Source organism: Callospermophilus lateralis, chromosome 18 (genome assembly GCF_048772815.1).
Source record: "Callospermophilus lateralis isolate mCalLat2 chromosome 18, mCalLat2.hap1, whole genome shotgun sequence".
Lineage (NCBI taxonomy): Eukaryota > Metazoa > Chordata > Mammalia > Rodentia > Sciuridae > Callospermophilus > Callospermophilus lateralis.
This window is the reverse complement of record NC_135322.1, coordinates 17,031,543-17,048,904: the sequence shown is the minus strand read 5'-3', so window position 1 is coordinate 17,048,904 and position 17,362 is coordinate 17,031,543. Positions and strand designations below refer to the sequence as shown.

Sequence of the window (17,362 nt, the reverse complement as noted above, 5' to 3'; positions counted from 1 at the left end):
TTGCCTTCTGCTTCCTTTTCCCTCACTAAGGTGGGATTCTTATTCTATATTCCCCCTCAAAACTATGGAAAGGATGTGAATAATTATTTCTAAAATGTCAGCAGTGCGGCTTGGGGAGGAGGGCGTACAGGATTTTAGTACTCTAAATTCTGAGACACAGAAACACAGAAAGGAATTACTTTAGAGTAGGAAGAAGGAATTCCCTTAGCACACCAGCAATTTAAGAAAAAAAAAGTGCTCTTTAACTCCTTAGGCACAAAAATCTGTTTTTATAAAATGGAGATAACATGGGGCTGGGGTCGTGGCTCAGTGGTAAAGTGCTTGCCTAGCATGTGTGAAGCACTGGGTTTGATTCTCAGCACCGCATATAAAGAAATAAAATAAAGGTTCATTGACATTTAAAAAATATTTTAAAAAAATAAAATGGAGATAACAACCATATCACAATGTTGAAGGAAGATGAAATTGACACAGAGCCTAGATAATAGGTGAATACCTGGCAGCTGCTGGTGTATATTATTGCTGCTTTGTGGGTTTCTGCTGTCTTTGTACTGCCTACTCCTGGCTGCATGATTGTGGGCAGGTGGCCCTTGCCTACCTTTCTGTCTCTACCTCCCATGTCCTCTCTCTCCCCAAAGTCCTGTCAAACTTCCTGATTGCTTTCTATATTTTATTTATTTTGTAATTTGTTTTATGTATTTTTATGTGCTGAAGATCAAACTCAGTGCTTCAAACCTGTGAGGCAGGCATTCTACCATTGAACTACGACTTCAGTCCCATATTGTTATGAGGTGACTGCTCAGAAAACACACTAAGTACGAATTTGAAACAAATAAAATAATTTTATTTTATCTCTCTTTTCCTGACCAGGGATGCTTCCGACAGAGTCCGAGTGGCTCTCTGAAAGAAGCACCTCAAACTGTTTGTGGTCGAAATATTTAAGGAAGAAAACCACATCCCATGGAATTTTGCAAATTGCAAGCAAGCAGAGTACAGGAGCTGAGAAGGCAGTTAGCAGAGCAAATATAGACCACAATATCCCGGGGACTTTACATTTGTGGGCACACAAAGTATAGGTGGGTGCACAAACTGCAGAAAGACAATTTTTTATCATCTTAGAAACAGCTTAACATTATTTATTATATAACACATCACATAATCCTATTATTTAATATTTCATAACCTATAATATATAATTTATAATCTATATTGATTAAGCTCAGACCATAACAATATACTGCCTGCTTTCTGTTTTTCTGGAGCTCCAAGTTCCTTTCTGCCTCCTAGCCCTTGTGGTGGGTGAATCCTCTACCTGGGCCTTTTGCTACAGTCTGCCTGCCTGCCTGGCTTCTCTTCTCTCAGTCTCATCCTTGAGTATTCCTACTCAGAGAGACTTTCTCCAGTCTCAGTCTAAAGCAGACACCTGCCTTGATCTCTTATTAAGTGCCCTATACTTCATGGCCCTTATCATATGTGTTCATGAAAGTGTTTTGTGAGTTCTTAAACTTGTATGGTAGAATAACAGTATTAAATACCAAGAGGCAGTATAGTATATCAAGGTAATTAAGTGCACAATCTCTAGACTCAGACTGCCTGAGCTTGAACATTAATTCTGCTCTTCTTAACAAGTTTGGAACTTTTTTTTTTTTTTTTTTTAATTTTCCCCACCTGTAAAATGAGACTAATGATGTGGAAATCCCTCATAGGGTATTTGTAAGGATTATAGGAGTTCACAGTCCTTAAGCATTTAGAATAACACCTGGCATATTTGCATATACTCTTATTAGTGTTAACTAATGCTGTTATTACTGTACTTGGGTAGTGTCACTTATTTTTCTTCTTTTGCAGACACATAAAACATTAGCTGGGTGCCATGGCACACACCTGTAATCCCAGCAACTCAGGAGGCTGAGGCAGAAGATCACAAGTTCAAGGCCAGCCTGAGCAACTTAGTGAGTCCCTATCTCAAAATAAAAAGCTCAGTGGTAGAATAACCCTGGTTTCAATCCCCAGTACCAACAAAACAAAACAAACAAAATCTAGCATAAGTGTCATGGCTGTGTTAGAATCCTGGCACTCCTTTCTGGATGGATAACCCCTCTGGGCCCCTGTTTTATCTGTAAGACAGGAATAACAATGATAGTAATTATATCATAGGGTTATTATGAGTATTAAATAAGTTAATACAGCTTATAGGGATTGGAATAGCACTTGGCTACCAGGAAATGCCCAGTAAATGTTAGCTACTCTATATTTGCTTTTCAATTCTGAAGCCAGTGACTTGGTTAAGGATCACTGACTATAAGAAAAAAATAATCTGTTAAAATATGAAAGTACCATACTTATATAAATTGTTCAGTCAATTATGATTGGGTCTGACCCATTTAACTTATCTTTGAAAATTTAAAAAACATTTTTTTAATTTTTTAAAAAATTTCTTTATCTATCGTGGTACTGAGGATTGAACCCAAGGGCCCTCTACAACTGAGCTTTATCCCCTACCCTTTTATTTATTTATTCTTAAAATTTTGAGACAGGGTTTCACTAAGTTGTCGAGATTGACCTCAAATTTGTGATCCTCCTGCCTCAGCCTCCCAAGTAACTGCAATTACAAGCATGTGCAATCGTGCCCTTTGAGTTTTACTTTTTTAAAATGTGACCATCCTCTTGTTTCTTTGCTTATTGAAACTTATAGAACTTCCAGACATTGAATTTTTTTCTTTAGTACTGGGGATCAAACCCCAGGGATCTCTACTACTGAGCTTTATCTTCAGTACTTTTTTTGGCGGCAGGGGCGTGGGGTGGGTACCAGGGATTGAACTCAGGAGCACTCGACCACTGAGCCACATCCCCAGCCCTTTTTTGTATTTTATTTAGAGACAGGGTCTCACTGAGTTGCTTAGCACCTTGCTAAGTTGCTGAAGGTGGCTTTGAACTCACAATCCTACTGCCTCAGCCTCCCAAGCTGCTGGGTCACAGGCGTGCATGCCACCACACCCAGCTCTTTTGATACTTTTGGCTAGAGTCTTACTAAGTTGTTCTGGCTGACTTTGAACTCTTTCTTCAGCTTCAGCTACCCAAGTTCCACCACACTAGGCTAGACTTTGATGAGGGAAAGTGTCTCTTTTTGTTCACTGCTCTGTTTCCCTGCAAGGCCCAAAGTGCCTAGGTTTATATCCCAACCTTGCTACTCCCCAGATGCAGAATCTTGGACCTCAGTATCATTGGCTATAAATAAGAGTGGTCATAATACCTTCTTCCCTGGTTTGTTCTGAGGATTCAAGTCTTACATCCATGTACCTGGGAGGCTGAGGCAGGAAGATTTCCAGTTTGATGCCAGCCAGGGCAACATAGTGAAACTACAACATAGAGAAAGTACTTAGAAACTTATTCAAAGGTCATCTTCCCACTATGGCATTCTCTTTCCCCTCCCCCTGCATTCTCGGTCTCCTTCCCTGTGTTTTTCTCTGTTGCTTCTATCATCACCTCACATCTATTCTGCATATATGTTCTGTTCCTTTTCTATGTCCTCCATCCACATCACCATCAATGTGTGAACTCCAAGAAGATAGGAATTTTTTTTTGTCTGTCTGCCCCACTACTCTGTGCCCTTCACCTAGCATTATATTTTTGTCAAAAGAGTGTTAAGGGCTGGAGTTGTGGCTCAGTGGCAGAGCGCTTGCTTAGCATGTGTGAGGTGCTGGGTACGATTCTCAGCACTGCATATAAATCAATAAAATAAATGTCCATCGTCTAAAAAAAATATTTTTTTAAAAAGAGTGTTAAAAAGTGGTGGGCTGGGGTTGTGGCTCAGTGGTAGAGCGCTCACGTAGCACACAAGAGGCATTGGTTTTGATCCTCGGCACTACATAAAAATAAATAAATAAAATAAAGGTGTTGTGCCCATCTACAACTAATATATATTAAAAAAGAGCAAGTGGTAGTTGCTGTGGGTAGCATGACTTCAGAAACTCTGAGTATTTGTTGAATATAGCAGGAATTGCATCAGTAGCCAAGACAGCTGCGCCATGGGGGCTTGCTGGGGCAGGTGCTTCTGACTTGGGCCTTTTCTTTGCAGGTGTCACTTGAGAAGGTGCTTGGCATCACAGCCCAGAATAGCAGTGGTCTAACCTGTGATCCTGGCACAGGCCATGTGGCCTACCTTGCAGGGTAAGTACGTGATGGGCTTGACATCTCATCATTGCAAGGGAATTTGAAATCTGAAGTCATTGGTGATTTCTCTAGAGCTAAGATTTCCTATTTGTAGAATGTGGATAATGCTGCTTTTCTCTAAGGGCTGTGGAGAGGATTCCATGAACCCATCTGGGTCTAGAACAGTACTCAGCATATAGTAGACATTATAAAAGTCTTAATTATGACTATAAATGGGAGATGGCAGAGATTCTGGGAAATACATGTGGTTAAAACCAAAAATGTGGTTTTAACCCCACAAATGTATTCTGCTTCTGTCTCTATAAGACTGAACTAATGATACCTCCACTTGGGTAGTTGAGAGGACTGAGGATCAGACAGCTGTGTATCCCATAAATACTGATCTAATGTGGCACTGATCTAGGCACCAAAGGGACCACCCCAACAAGGTAGGGCAGGGAAGATCCAAGGTAATTCCTGATGAACAGTTTCTGTTGTTGAATTTGAGGGGAGCAGTTCAAGATAGAGGACAAGGGTGGGCTTTTAAATCTAATGGGGAAGAGTTCACATCCCTGTTCTGTTACTGATCTGCTGAGTGAGCAAAGGACTTCCTGTCCTTGGGCTTCAGTTTCCTCATCTATGAAATGGGTCTAAGGAGTCCTGACCTTACCTGATAGTTTGGAGGATTTAAAAAGATTATAGACATTAAAAAAATCTTTATTAGCTTAGGACCTGACAGAATAGTTTCCATATAGGCAGTGTTGGTTTCTATTTAAGAATTTATTAATAATGTTAAGTACCCCAGAATTCTCAGCATTAAAATCTAGAGAAGGGGTTGGGGCTGTAGCTCAGTGGTAGAGCACTTACCTAGCATGTATGAGGCACTGGATTTGATTCTCAGCACCACATTAAAAAAGTAAATAAACAAAATAAAGGTATTGTGTCTATCCAAAAAAAAAAAAAAAAAATCTAGAGAAGACCAGAAAAAAATCTTCTGTTCAGAGGAACCCTATTGATGTGTGTTTTTTTCCTGTTGGGATAGAATCATACTGGATACCAGTGCCCCGCTCATACACACTATTTTAATAAGCATGTTTTCCTCTTTCTCCACAGCTGTGTGGTGGTGATTTTGAACCCCAAGGAGAACAAGCAGCAGCACATCTTTAATACTGCCAGGTAGGCTGGGGCCTGGGCATGGGGTGGAGAGAATCAGGGTCTTGGGACCTGTCCTCCACAGAGCCTGAAGTGCTCATGGGTAGGTGACTCACTCATGCACTCAACCATTAGTTCAGCCTCATTCACCAAGTGTCCACTCTGTACTAGGTACTGTTCCAGGTGCTGGTGATAACAGCAATGAACAAAAGTGATGAGAATCTCCGTTTTCTAGAGCTAACAGCCCAATACAGGAGAGACTGAAAACCAGTTGGCAAATTACTAGCTCATCCTGATTGGTGACGTGGAGGAAATGATGGGGGATGTGCTAGGACAGAGAATGTGAGAAATCCACTTCTGAGGACTCAGGGAAGTCCTCCCAGGGTCTGAGACTTGAAGGAAGTGAGAGGGTGACTCGTGACAACAAAGGGAAAACACCTGGGCAGGAGAGATGGCTAGGGCAAGAACTCTGCAATGGTGAAGGGTCTGGCAATGTGAGAAGCAGCCATAGTTTGTTCACTGAGTGATCTTAGGTGAGAAACTTCTTTCTGGGCTTTGGCCTACTCTGCAAGAAAAATAGCTGCCTCCATTTGTGAGAGCATCCTTAAGAAAATAATCATAAATCAGGTGCCCACAGACTTGCCCAAAGTGTTCTAAAGATTGGAATTAGTCAACAACACCTAAAGTTGTTTATATAAAAATAAATATCCCTCTCATTTTGGAAAAAAATGAGAAATTCTGGCCTTAGGCCCATGTTCACTTGTAGCAGTGGATGGGCTGGATCTTGACGGCATTTGTCAGACCTCTCTTAATAAGTTTCTCTCATCTATGTTCCCTGTAGGCGGTGAAGTAGGTGACCCTGACCTGAAGTGGAGGCCACGAATGTGCCTACTCTTAGCCTTCAGTGGGTCTTTCTCAGGAAGTGGTGTGGCCAGTGAAGGATTTTTTTCCCTCTGACTGCATATCAGAGTCACCTGATCCCTGGGCCTCACCCCCAGAGAAATCTGAATTTACTGGTCGGATGAGACCTGGGCATTGGCAATATTTAAACTTTATATTGAAATATGTCCAGACTTACAAGAATAGTACAAAGAGGGCCTCTCATTCTTTATCAATACACATTCTTTCTAAAGTATTTGAGAGTAAGTTGCAAACATGATGCCTCTGTCTCTATATACCTCAGTGTTTATTTTCTACAAAACAATTATGATATAATCCTTCAAAAACACAATAAATCCCTAGGCAGGAGGGATGGCAAAGTACATCACTACCATCTACTTCTCATATGACTCCAAGTTTCACCACTTATTCCAAGGCTGTCCTTTATAGCCAAAAGGTTCTATAGAATTACACATTGAGTTGTGCTTTCAGTCTCCTTCAGCCTGAAGTGTCTCTTCCATCTTTTCTTAATTCTCAACACCTTGACATTTTTAAGGATTGCAGATCAGATATTTTGTAGAATATCAACATTTGTCCGATGTTTCCTCATATGTAGATTCAGGTCCTGCATCTTTGTCAGGAACACCACAGGAGAGCTGTGTACCTGGAGCATCCTGTCAAGAAGTCTCCCATGACTGGTGGTGTTCATGTGGCGCTCTAGGTTAAGGTGGTGTCTGCCAGACTTCCCTACTGCAAAGCCTCTTTTTTTCCTCTTTGTGATTATAAATTATCTTGGAGGAGTCTTCTATGAGAGTGGGCATATATTTTTCCATTTTCTCACCACATTTCCACTTAACTGGTCTTAGCATAACCTGACCATTTTTTAAAAGCTCCCTTGGGAATTCTGATGTGCAGCCTAGACGTTAGAACATTGCCCTGTCTGGTTGAATGACCTTGGGAAGGGGACTTCCCTTTGTTGAAGTATCATTTGCAAAAATTGGCTAATGAGAGTCCATACTCCCTGGTATATGCTGGAGGAATCTGCAGTGATGCCTATACAGAGTTTGCCAGAGGGCCAGGCACGGGGTCAAGGCATGCAAGTGGTTAGAAGTGGCTACAGACAACAGAAACCCCCCTATCATGCATGGCTTAAAACACAAAGATGTTCTTTCTACATGTAAGAATTCTGAGGGTGGGATGTTGTTTCTGTGAGCATCAGAGACCCCAGTCCTTTGGTTTTTCTATTTTACCACACTTATTTTGAGGCTTCTGTTCCTGAAGTCACCTCATGGCCTGTGCTGGAGTTCTGGCTGTCATGTCCTTATTTCAGGAGGGAAGCAGGTGGTGATTAGAACAAAAGGTTCACTTGAGAAACCTTTCTGGAAGTCATAAATAGCATGTCAATTTCCTTCTCATTGGCCAGACTGTCATGTAGCCATCCTTGAGTAGCTTCAAGAGAAGTGAGGAAGCTGGACACGGTGGCATATGCCTGTAATTGCAGTGGGTGGGGAGGCTGAGCTAAGAGGACCCATGAGTTCAAAGCCAGCCTCAGCAAACGTGAGGTGCTAGCAACTCAGTGAGACCCTGTCTCTAAATAAAAAATACAAAATAGAGTTGGGGATGTGGATCAGTAGTTGAGTGTCCCTGAGTTCAATCCCTGGTACCAAAAAAAAAAAAAAAAAAAAGGTGAGGAAATGTACTCTAGTCAGGAACATCAACATCCCAATTAAAACTGGGGCTATATCAGTAAGAAGGAGGAGTGAGGGGACAATGAATAAACAGCTCACCCTGTCTGCTGCTATAAGAATTGATGGAAAGTTACCTGAGGGTGGACTCAAAAATAGATGTTCTCTGAGGTTGTCAAAGACTAACCCAGAAAACTAGATGTGGTGCACACCTGTAACCCCAGCTATTTGGGAGACTGAGGCAGGATTGATTGAGGAGGATTGAGTCCATGAGTTCAAGTCTAGGCATTTACTTAGTTATCTGTATACTAATTTACTAACTGATTGAGGGAGACTGTTAAGGAACAAAGGTAAAACAAGATTAAAAGAGAAGAAGAAAAAAATGATACAATGTGGGAACAGTAAATCTTGCTACCACAAAATGTGCCAACTTGTCTGGTCATTCAGTTCTTGGGAAGACTATCTATGAGTATCAGAGAAAAACATGTAGGCCATTTATGGGTTTTCCAGAACACCTTGAGCATTTAGCAGTGGAGCACATGCTGCAGGCTGTCTTGGGGTGATGGCTGCCAGTGTCCTCCCATCAGCATCACTTCTTTAGTTAGGCCAGGTCTGTACCATTTCCTGCATCTGAGTTTCTCAAAGTTACTGGGTGGTAGGTTCTTGGGAAGCTCACCCCTGCATAAAAAGAAGAAAATAGGGTCCCTGTACAGTGTCCATCCTATTTGGGTTGGGTGTTCAAGGAGGAAGAGGCCTTGTTTTTAACACCCATTTCTCTGACTGCTGTGTTGGGCACACAGGGGCACTGGTGTGCGGGAGCTTCTCACACTCAGCTCTCCTGGACTCTTCCTAGACTGGGGAGCCAGGAGTGGGCAGATTGCTGAAAGAAAGCACAGCCATCTCAGTGGAACCAGTCATCAATTCCTTTCCTTGTCCCCAGGAAGTCTCTGAGTGCCTTGGCCTTCTCCCCTGATGGGAAGTTCATAGTGACGGGGGAGGTAAGTCATGATCACAACTGAGCAGGTGGGGAGGGTCTAGGGGGTCATTCCTTGTGCTCTAGCAGACCTGGGAGTCCCGGGAATGATACCTGCCTGGGCCAGAAAAGCCCAGTAGCAGATGAGGGAGGGAGGGAGCTTTTTTGGTACACCCTATGGCAAAGCCAACCTCAGCCCTGACAGTCCCTCTAGCCTTGCCTGGTAGACAGCCCAGCAGCAGTAATGGCCTCACCTTCCCCAGAACGGGCACAGGCCAGCCGTGCGCATCTGGGATGTGGAGGAGAAAAGCCAGGTGGCAGAGATGTTGGGCCACAAGTATGGTGTGGCCTGTGTGGCCTTCTCACCCAATATGAAGCACATCGTGTCAATGGGCTATCAGCATGACATGGTCCTCAACGTCTGGGACTGGAAGGTGAGAGTTGACAATGGGCATATGGGTGGGCAGCCAGTTGCCAGATCATCCTGAGTCTTAGGCATTGGAGGAACTGAATGAGATAACTTGGTAAATGCTCATTCAGCCAGCAAATATCAACTAGCCCCTACTATCTCCTGTCTTTTTTGTTCTGCAGCACTTATTGTGTCATTCTGAGATCACTTTATGTCCCCAAATGGAGTTCCTGTTGCCTTGTCCTTATTTCAGGAGGGGAACAGGGTACCCTTTTTGTAGGGCTCATGACAGCATCTCATCTAGTGGAATTATTAGAATTATTTTTATATTGATCAGCTGTCATCTTGATTTGCAAGGGTTACCTCATTTCTGAAATATCTATAATAGTACCTGCTTTGTTAGGTTGTGAGACTTCGTTGAGTTGCCACATACTGGAAGTCTGGCCTTTAGAATAGCTGGAAAAGGGCTTGGTGTCAGCAAAAGTGGATACCAAGATCTGACTATGCCCATAACCTACTGTGTGACTTTGAACACATGACATTCCCCCCTACTACCCCACAAGCCTGGCAGGGTGGAGGAGACCTGCCTCCTTCATAGGAGGCACTTTGAGTGTATTGTATAAGTTATCCTGTAGAGGGCTCAGGGAAGGCTCAGAATGGAGCCCCGTCTGTGACAACCAGAGGTGCGTTGTCCTTACCCCTAGCTGTGTCTTCTCTAATATTATGTATAAGCTGCAGAGCTTGGACCCTCGAGGAAAGCTCTGGAACTTGCTCTCTTCTGGGGACCTTTCAAGTCTAGTCTCTTCCCTTAGTTACTAGAAATGACAAGAGTCACACATAGATTTCCTTAGAGAGCACCTCATTTCAGGGTCCAAGGAAAACAGCAGGGAGACCCAGGGCTGAGGGCCAAGGCACAAAGAATCCCATGGGGTGGGTGCTGTCACGAGCTTCTCCCTGCACTGTTTTGTTGTTGTTGTTTTTTCCCAGAAAGACATTGTAGTGGCCTCCAACAAGGTATCATGCAGGGTCATTGCCCTCTCCTTCTCTGAGGACAGCAGCTATTTTGTCACTGTGGGGAACCGACATGTGAGGTTCTGGTTCTTGGAAGTCTCTACTGAAGCAAAGGTGAGTTTCTGTCTTTGCCACCTTAGCCAGGCCCTAGCAGAGTCACCATCAGCAGCATGAGGCTCTGATTTCTATCTGAGATTTGGCAGGCAGTGGTCTCAGGTTGTCAATCCTGTCAGGGTTCCAGGTGCTGACTGGCAGGTCCTGCAGAGACCCCACGACTCTGAAGCCAAATCTCTTTCTTGGACCAATACTTTTTTACCCTTCTACCCAGAAATGTGGTTCTGTTTTTCTTTTCTTATCCACTTTAAGGAGTTTCTTAGAGTCCTCCTGTTTAACTGTATAGATAAGGGACACATTACGGCCCTGTCAGGGGGTAGAACATATACACAGCACCTCACTGTGCTCTGCTCTGCTCTGCCTCCAGGTGACAGGCACAGTGCCCTTGGTGGGACGTTCAGGCATCTTGGGTGAGCTTCACAACAACATCTTCTGTGGTGTGGCCTGCGGTCGGGGCCAGATGGCAGGCAATACCTTCTGTGTGTCCTACTCGGGCCTCCTCTGCCAGTTCAACGAGAAGAGGGTGCTGGAGAAATGGATCAACCTGAAGGTACCCCCCAAGCTCTCTGCCAGCAGTGGGGAAACTGTTCTTTTCCCATACAGTTGTCTCCAGGGGTGCTTAGCATCATCCCTGCTGGTGACTGACCACCTAAGTTCAGGATGTGTGGCTTCCCCTCTCTAAGCCCCAGTTTCCTTATGTGTTAAATAGGAATTCTGCTGCCTCCTTCACAATTGATAGGGAAGATAATATGTGTAAAGGACTTGCCTGAAATGGGGTCCAGGTCACAGTTGTTTTCCCATCACTGTTAGATTTGTTTCACGTTTCTCTTCTTTACCGAACACTCTTGGCTCAAGTTTTTTTAAAAATCAAATTTATTAAAAAATCTAAAATGCTATTGACTTAGTTATTTTTTTTTATTTTTTTTTAGTTGTATATGGACACAATACCTTTATTTATTTATTTGTATGTGGTGCTGAGGATCAAACCCAGTGCCTCACTCTTGCAAGGCAAGCGCTTCACCACTGCGCTATAGCCCCAGCCCAACTTAATTATTTTTCAATCAAAAAAGACTATACAAAATACATAAAATCTTAAACTAAACAACAATTACTCAATAAATTGCAGAATTTCTTTTCTTAAGTATCTGAAGTTTTGAGTCCAAGCTATCTTCCCACCCCAACCTTGGTTGCCTATTTGGCTGTTTGAAGGAACAACTCAGTTTCCGCTCCTCCTAGCCTGCTCTTGTGACTCGCCTCTAGTTTAGGATTAATGGAATGTAAAGAATTACAGGCTTTATCTGTCCTAGGTAACACAACAGCATTTTGGATTTTGTTTTTGTTTTCCCCATTTCAATCCTTGCTAAAACATAAGCAAATTTCAAGCCAAAAATCATCTGGGTTTTTTTGTTTGGTTAGTTGGTTGGTTTTTGTTTTTGTTTTATTACTGGGAATTGAACTTAACGACTGAGCTACATCCCCAGACCTTTTTATCTTTTTTTTTGAAACAGGGTCTCGTTAAGTTGCTTGGGGCCTTGCAAGTTGCTGAGGTTGGCCTCAAACTTGCAATCCTCTTGCTTCAGCCTCCCAAGATGCTGGGATTACAGACATTGCCACTACTCCCAACTAGGTCAAAATCTTCTGGCCAATAGAGTTTAGTGCTTGAGCACCAAAAGACTCGTGAAGTTCCTCTTGATATGGAAAAGCTTCTTTAAACTGTATCTAGAAGTCTGGCTGGCGCTTGCTGCCCTTCTTATCTACATGTCCTGGTAGGACAGACAGTCCTTCCTATAGGCTAAGTTTTTTCTGGACTCCTTTGGAATATTAATCTTTATGAAAATGTTTTTAAGTAATTGGGAATAAGATTTAAGCCTAAGCTGTGGGTTCTTATGATGTTGTTTTATTTAAAAAAAAAAAAAAAAAAAAAAAAGACTTAAGCCTAAATTTTAACCTGGTTACTGCAGGTGGCCTATCTGAAGTTGTAGTCTGCTGAAGAGATACTTTCCACAGCTAAGTTCCTCTATAGACAACAATGACAGCTCTGTCCCAACTTGTGCCTCTGTCCATCTGCTGGCACGTTTCCGTCAGTAGTGACTGTATACTGTATCCTGATTTCAAAAATCTTAAAATGTACCCAAATAGGTTGTTGGATCCAAGGAATTATAAGTCTTCTCCTGAGGCCCATGACTGCTTTGTCAGTCCCTGTGTTCCTGGGTCAGAATACATAATGCACTAGATCTAATTAGGTCTACCCGCTCTGTCCTCAAAGGTCTCCATGTCTTCTTGCCTCTGTGTCAGTGAGGATCTCATCTTCTGCGGCTGCACAGATGGGATAGTCCGCATTTTCCAAGCCCACAGCCTTCACTACCTCACCAACCTGCCCAAGCCACACTGCCTTGGGGTGGATGTGGCACAGGGCCTGGAGCCCAGGTACTGTTCAGCAGGGGGAGACGGAGGGACCCACTCAGATCCTGTTGTAGGCATCCATCCGCGCTTCTGGATCTGTCTGCCCAGGTGTCCATCCTGCAAATACTAGTTATTACTCTTAGTCCTTGGCATTACTGCCATGAATAAAGCAGAAAAGTTCTGCCTCTGGAGACAGGCTCCAAGGAGAGAAAGGAAGCTGGGTTGGGGAAGGAGTAAACAAAATAACTTTAAGTAGTAGTTAAATGCTACGAAAAAGAAAAACCCAGGGCAGGCATGAATATAAAGGCATATGTTCCTCCAAGTTGCTAACATTTATTAAGCAGTCATTTAATAAATAACATTTATTAATTGCCATCCTTAGGCTAGAAGCAGGAAAATAAGACAGCAAAGTCTCTGCCACCATGAAGCCTATAGTGTGGTGAGGGAACTCTATGATAAAGAAGTACTCAGACAAGATCATGTTACATAATCACAATGCTCTGGTGAAAGAAAGCAGGACATGGAAAGGAGAGTGCCCTGGAGGGGGAGAGCAGGGTCCCAAATGTAAAAGACTAAAGGGGACAACACAGTGGCATGGTTTGTTGCAGGAATAGGGAGGGGCTGTGTGACTGGAGCCTAGTATGCTGGGACGGGGTGGTAAGAGATGATGAGGTTGAGCACTGGGAGAGGCCAGTGGGAGGAGTCTATTTGAGGTCAGGGGGCAGCCACTAGAGTTACATGAGCAGGCCTTACATGTTAGATCCCTTGGCTGCAAGTCTGATCTATGGAATAGGGGTGGGCGATGCCTAACCAGGGAGTGCTGGGTACCTGGGGCTACCTCTTTGTGGATTTCTAGCCCTAACTCTTGGGATCCTTTTCTAAGAAAGAGCCTGGAAGTGCTAACTGGGTGTCTTGAAGGAAAGAAAGGGTGGGTAGCAACCCACAGGCCATGGCATGTTGAAGTAGCCTTTGCCACCTTCTGTTGTGTGCTCTGGGCCTTAGGCAGGTTAGTGCACCACCCTGTGCCTGTTTCTTCATCTGTAAAACAGAGTACCTGCCTCTCGTAGTGGTTGTGAGAATTCAGGGCACATAAACTTTCCATTCTAGCATACAGTAAGTGCTCAGTAAACTGTAGCCTTTGTAAGGAAGCCCCAAACCAAGGGACAGCTCCCCAGCCCCCTCACAGAGGTATTTGAATCATGTGTTGGTGAGGCCTAGGAGAGAAGAAAGACGTCCTGAAGTGCAAGTCCATTTTCCTTCCATGCTCCAAAGAAAAGAGAATGGGAGTTTGGGTAGAGTAGAATGAACAAAGGGCAAAAAGTGTCAATAGGAATCAAAAACTCAAAATTTTCTCAGAGGCCCATTGCAGTTTGTAACCTCTATGAGAAGCCAAAGAGAAGCAAAGGAAGAGGGAGGAGGGAGATGTAAAGTTAGAATAGGAGAGATACAAGGCCAAAATACTTGAGGGATGGCATTGCCAGGTAGGGGGCGGCTCCTGTGTTCCAAAGATGACGGTCACTACTCAACTGTGACATAATGGTAATTGATGATCCATGCGGCCTTGTTAGCTTCCTCTTCTGCAGGAAGGCGGAAGCAGTCTACCCAGATACAGTGGCACTGACCTTCGACCCCATCCATCAGTGGCTGTCCTGTGTGTATAGAGACCACAGCATCTATGTCTGGGATATCAAGGACATCAATAAAGTGGGCAAGATGTGGTCAGAACTCTTCCATAGCTCTTATGTCTGGAATGTGGAGGTGAGCCCACTCTTCCTATCTCTACCCCTACTCAACTCTTATTTGGGAACTCAAGGAGTAGAAACTTCCATAGAGTTTAAAGAACCCATTCAACCATTTCTTCAAAAGATAGTCATTGACCCTCATGCCAAACTCTCTTTTTTTCTCCCCCAATACTGGGATTTAACCTAGAGGTGCTTTACCACTGAGCCACATCCCCACCCCTTTTTATTTTTTTTATTTTGAAACAGGGTCTCTCTAAATTGCTGGTCTCAAACTTGCAATCCTCTTGCCTCAGCCCCCAGAGTCACTGAGATTATAGGCATAATATATATTATGCTCCACCCCACCTGACAGAAATTTATTTTCAGCAGCCAAGTTCCGGATTATAAGAAAAATAATTGTTGCTAGGTGTGATAGCGCACACCAGTAATTCCAGTGGCTTAGGAGGCTAAGGCAGGAAGATTGCAAGTTCAAAGCCAGCCTCAGCAATTTAGTGAGGCCCTAAGCAACTTAGCAAGACCCTGTCTCTAAATAAAAGATAAAAAGGGCTGGGGAGGGGCTGGGGTTGTGACCCAGTGGTAGAGCACTAACCTAGCATGTGCGGGGCCCTGGGTTCGATCCTCAGCACCACATAAAAATAAATAAATAAAATAAAGGTATTAAAAAAAAAAAAAAAAAAAGGCTGGGGATGTGGCTCAGTAGTTCACCACTGGGTTCAATCCCTGGTACCAAAAAAGAAAACTTTGTCCTTTTGAATAGGCATTATTTAGCCCTTTGACTCTACCTGCTTTTGTGGGTATGGTGTATGTGTGTGCTTTTTTTTGTTCGTTTTTATTTTAGTTTAACTTGGTTTCTCTTTTTCTTTTCTTTTTTTTTAGTGTATTACAGTTATACGTAAGAGTCGGGTTGGTTCATTTTGATCCTCCCATAAATGTCATAAATACAGATAACAGTTTTCTCCACTTTAGTCCCAAGTACTACCCTCCTCCTTCCCTGTGACCCCATTCCCCTACTCTTTTGGTAGGTACTCTTATTCCTTCTATTTATTTATTTACTTTTTAATTGATGCATTATAGTTATGTATAGAATTTGGAATGCATTGTGGTATATACACCTGGTATAATTTGGTCCATTTTATTCCCCAGTTCTTCTCCTTTGCCTCCTCCCCGCTCCTCCTTGGTTCCTCTTTCTACTCTACTGGTCTTCCTTCTGTTTTCAAAACATCCACCTTTTTTATTCCTTTTTTTTTTTTTCTCTTTAGTGTCTGCATGAGAGAGAATGCTCTTTTTCTTATGTGGGAATTGTGGGAGACCGGAAATCTATGCTGCTGCTATCATCATATTCTCAGAACCTAATTCTTCCGTATTTTGAAATTACATGTTGTCTCTCTCTCTCCGAGCTTCCTTCTAAATCATCTTTAGCTCTATCTTGCAATTCACTTAATTTTCTTTCACTTATGTCTTATATTTGGTATTTTAAGACCTTTTACTTTTTGAGTGAAGGGCCCAGCTCAGTGGTAGGCCCTGCATTTGAGCCCCAGCACCAAAAAAGAAAAATGTATGTTTTATTTTTCATTTCTAGAAATAGTTTTGTTCCTTTTTAGCCATACTTCAATGATTTTATAATTTCTGGTTGGCTTTTCACATTTTTTTTGAGAGGAGATCTCACTAAGTTGCCTGGTCTGGCCTTGAACTTATGACCCTCCTGCATTAGCCTCCTGAGTAGCTGGGATTATAGGTATGCAGCACTGTCTGTGCCTAGCTTGACTATTCATACTTTTAATCATGTCAATGTTTGTTCGTTCTTTCTTTGGTACTGGGGATCAAACCCAGGGCTTTGTGCATGCTAGGCAAGTGCTGTACCACTGAGCTACACCCCTAGCCCTTATTTATTTCCTTAAATATATTGAACCTAGTGGTTTTATATTTTATCTGAAAATTCCCAGTATTGGACATATTTGCTAGACTCTGATATTTTTGCTGCCTCTCGCTCATGAGACCTTGTTTCTTTTGGTGCTTAATGATTTTTGACTGAGCCGCCCATTTGTTTTGTTTTGTTAGTTTGTTTGTTTGTTTTTGTAGTTGCTGTTGTTGTTGATACTGGAGATTGAACCCAGGGATGCCTTATACTGAGCTACATCCCCAGACCTTGATATTTTTTTTATTTTGAGACAGGATCTCGCTAAGTTGCTGAGGCTGGCCTCAAACTTGCGATCCTCCTGCCTTCCAAATCACTGGGATTATAGGTGTGTCACTGGGATTATAGGTGTGCACCACTGTGCCCGGCTCATAGGGATGTTTTAAGACATGGACTGAAGGTGGTGCGTGGATGATACATGGGAGCATGTTATGTCCTTTTTTCTTGCTTATTTTTACCATAGAAGGTATTGCACTCTGCCTGTTTGTCTTCAGCTTTTTTTTTTTTCTTTTCACCAAAATGTAACAGTATATCATCATACTATCATCAAGATGGTCATCATGAATTTTTGCCTTGTTCTCTGGGAACTCTAGGTGTATCCTGAATTTGAAGATCAGAGAGCTTGTTTGCCATCGGGATCTTTTCTAACTTGTTCCTCAGACAACACCATCCGCTTCTGGAACATGGATGGCAATCCTGACTCTCACTGGCAGAAAAACATCTTCAGCAACGTGAGTAGCTCCATCATGATCTGTCTTTTAGGAGGAACGAAGACCCACTTTAAGCCAGGTACAGGAGCTAGAAGGAGTCTTATAGAAGGAACCTAAATGTTAGGTTTTACTAGGGGCAAGAACCAGGAACAAAAGCAAGTCAATCTCTGTGCCTTCCTCCTTTTTCTCTCTCTCTTCTGTGGTGGTATGGTCTGTC

General features: G+C 42.9%; 1 protein-coding gene across 14 annotated transcripts in view; it reads left to right on the top strand.

The window, feature by feature from the left end:
* Nucleotides 1–17,362, top strand: part of Wdr62 (WD repeat domain 62) — a 40,623-nt gene that overhangs the window by 588 nt on the left and 22,673 nt on the right. For 12 of the 14 annotated variants that reach the window (XM_076837491.1, XM_076837492.1, XM_076837485.1 and 9 more), the window contains exons 2-10: nt 4,079–4,170; nt 5,266–5,328; nt 8,809–8,866; nt 9,105–9,275; nt 10,238–10,375; nt 10,743–10,925; nt 12,642–12,802; nt 14,347–14,536; nt 17,029–17,166. In XM_076837491.1, the coding sequence (XP_076693606.1) occupies nt 4,079–4,170; nt 5,266–5,328; nt 8,809–8,866; nt 9,105–9,275; nt 10,238–10,375; nt 10,743–10,925; nt 12,642–12,802; nt 14,347–14,536; nt 17,029–17,166 (1,194 nt within the window). The remainder of the gene's footprint in view (nt 1–4,078; nt 4,171–5,265; nt 5,329–8,808; nt 8,867–9,104; nt 9,276–10,237; nt 10,376–10,742; nt 10,926–12,641; nt 12,803–14,346; nt 14,537–17,028; nt 17,167–17,362) is intronic. The other 2 variants (XM_076837483.1, XM_076837493.1) reach the window with 2 other exon arrangements.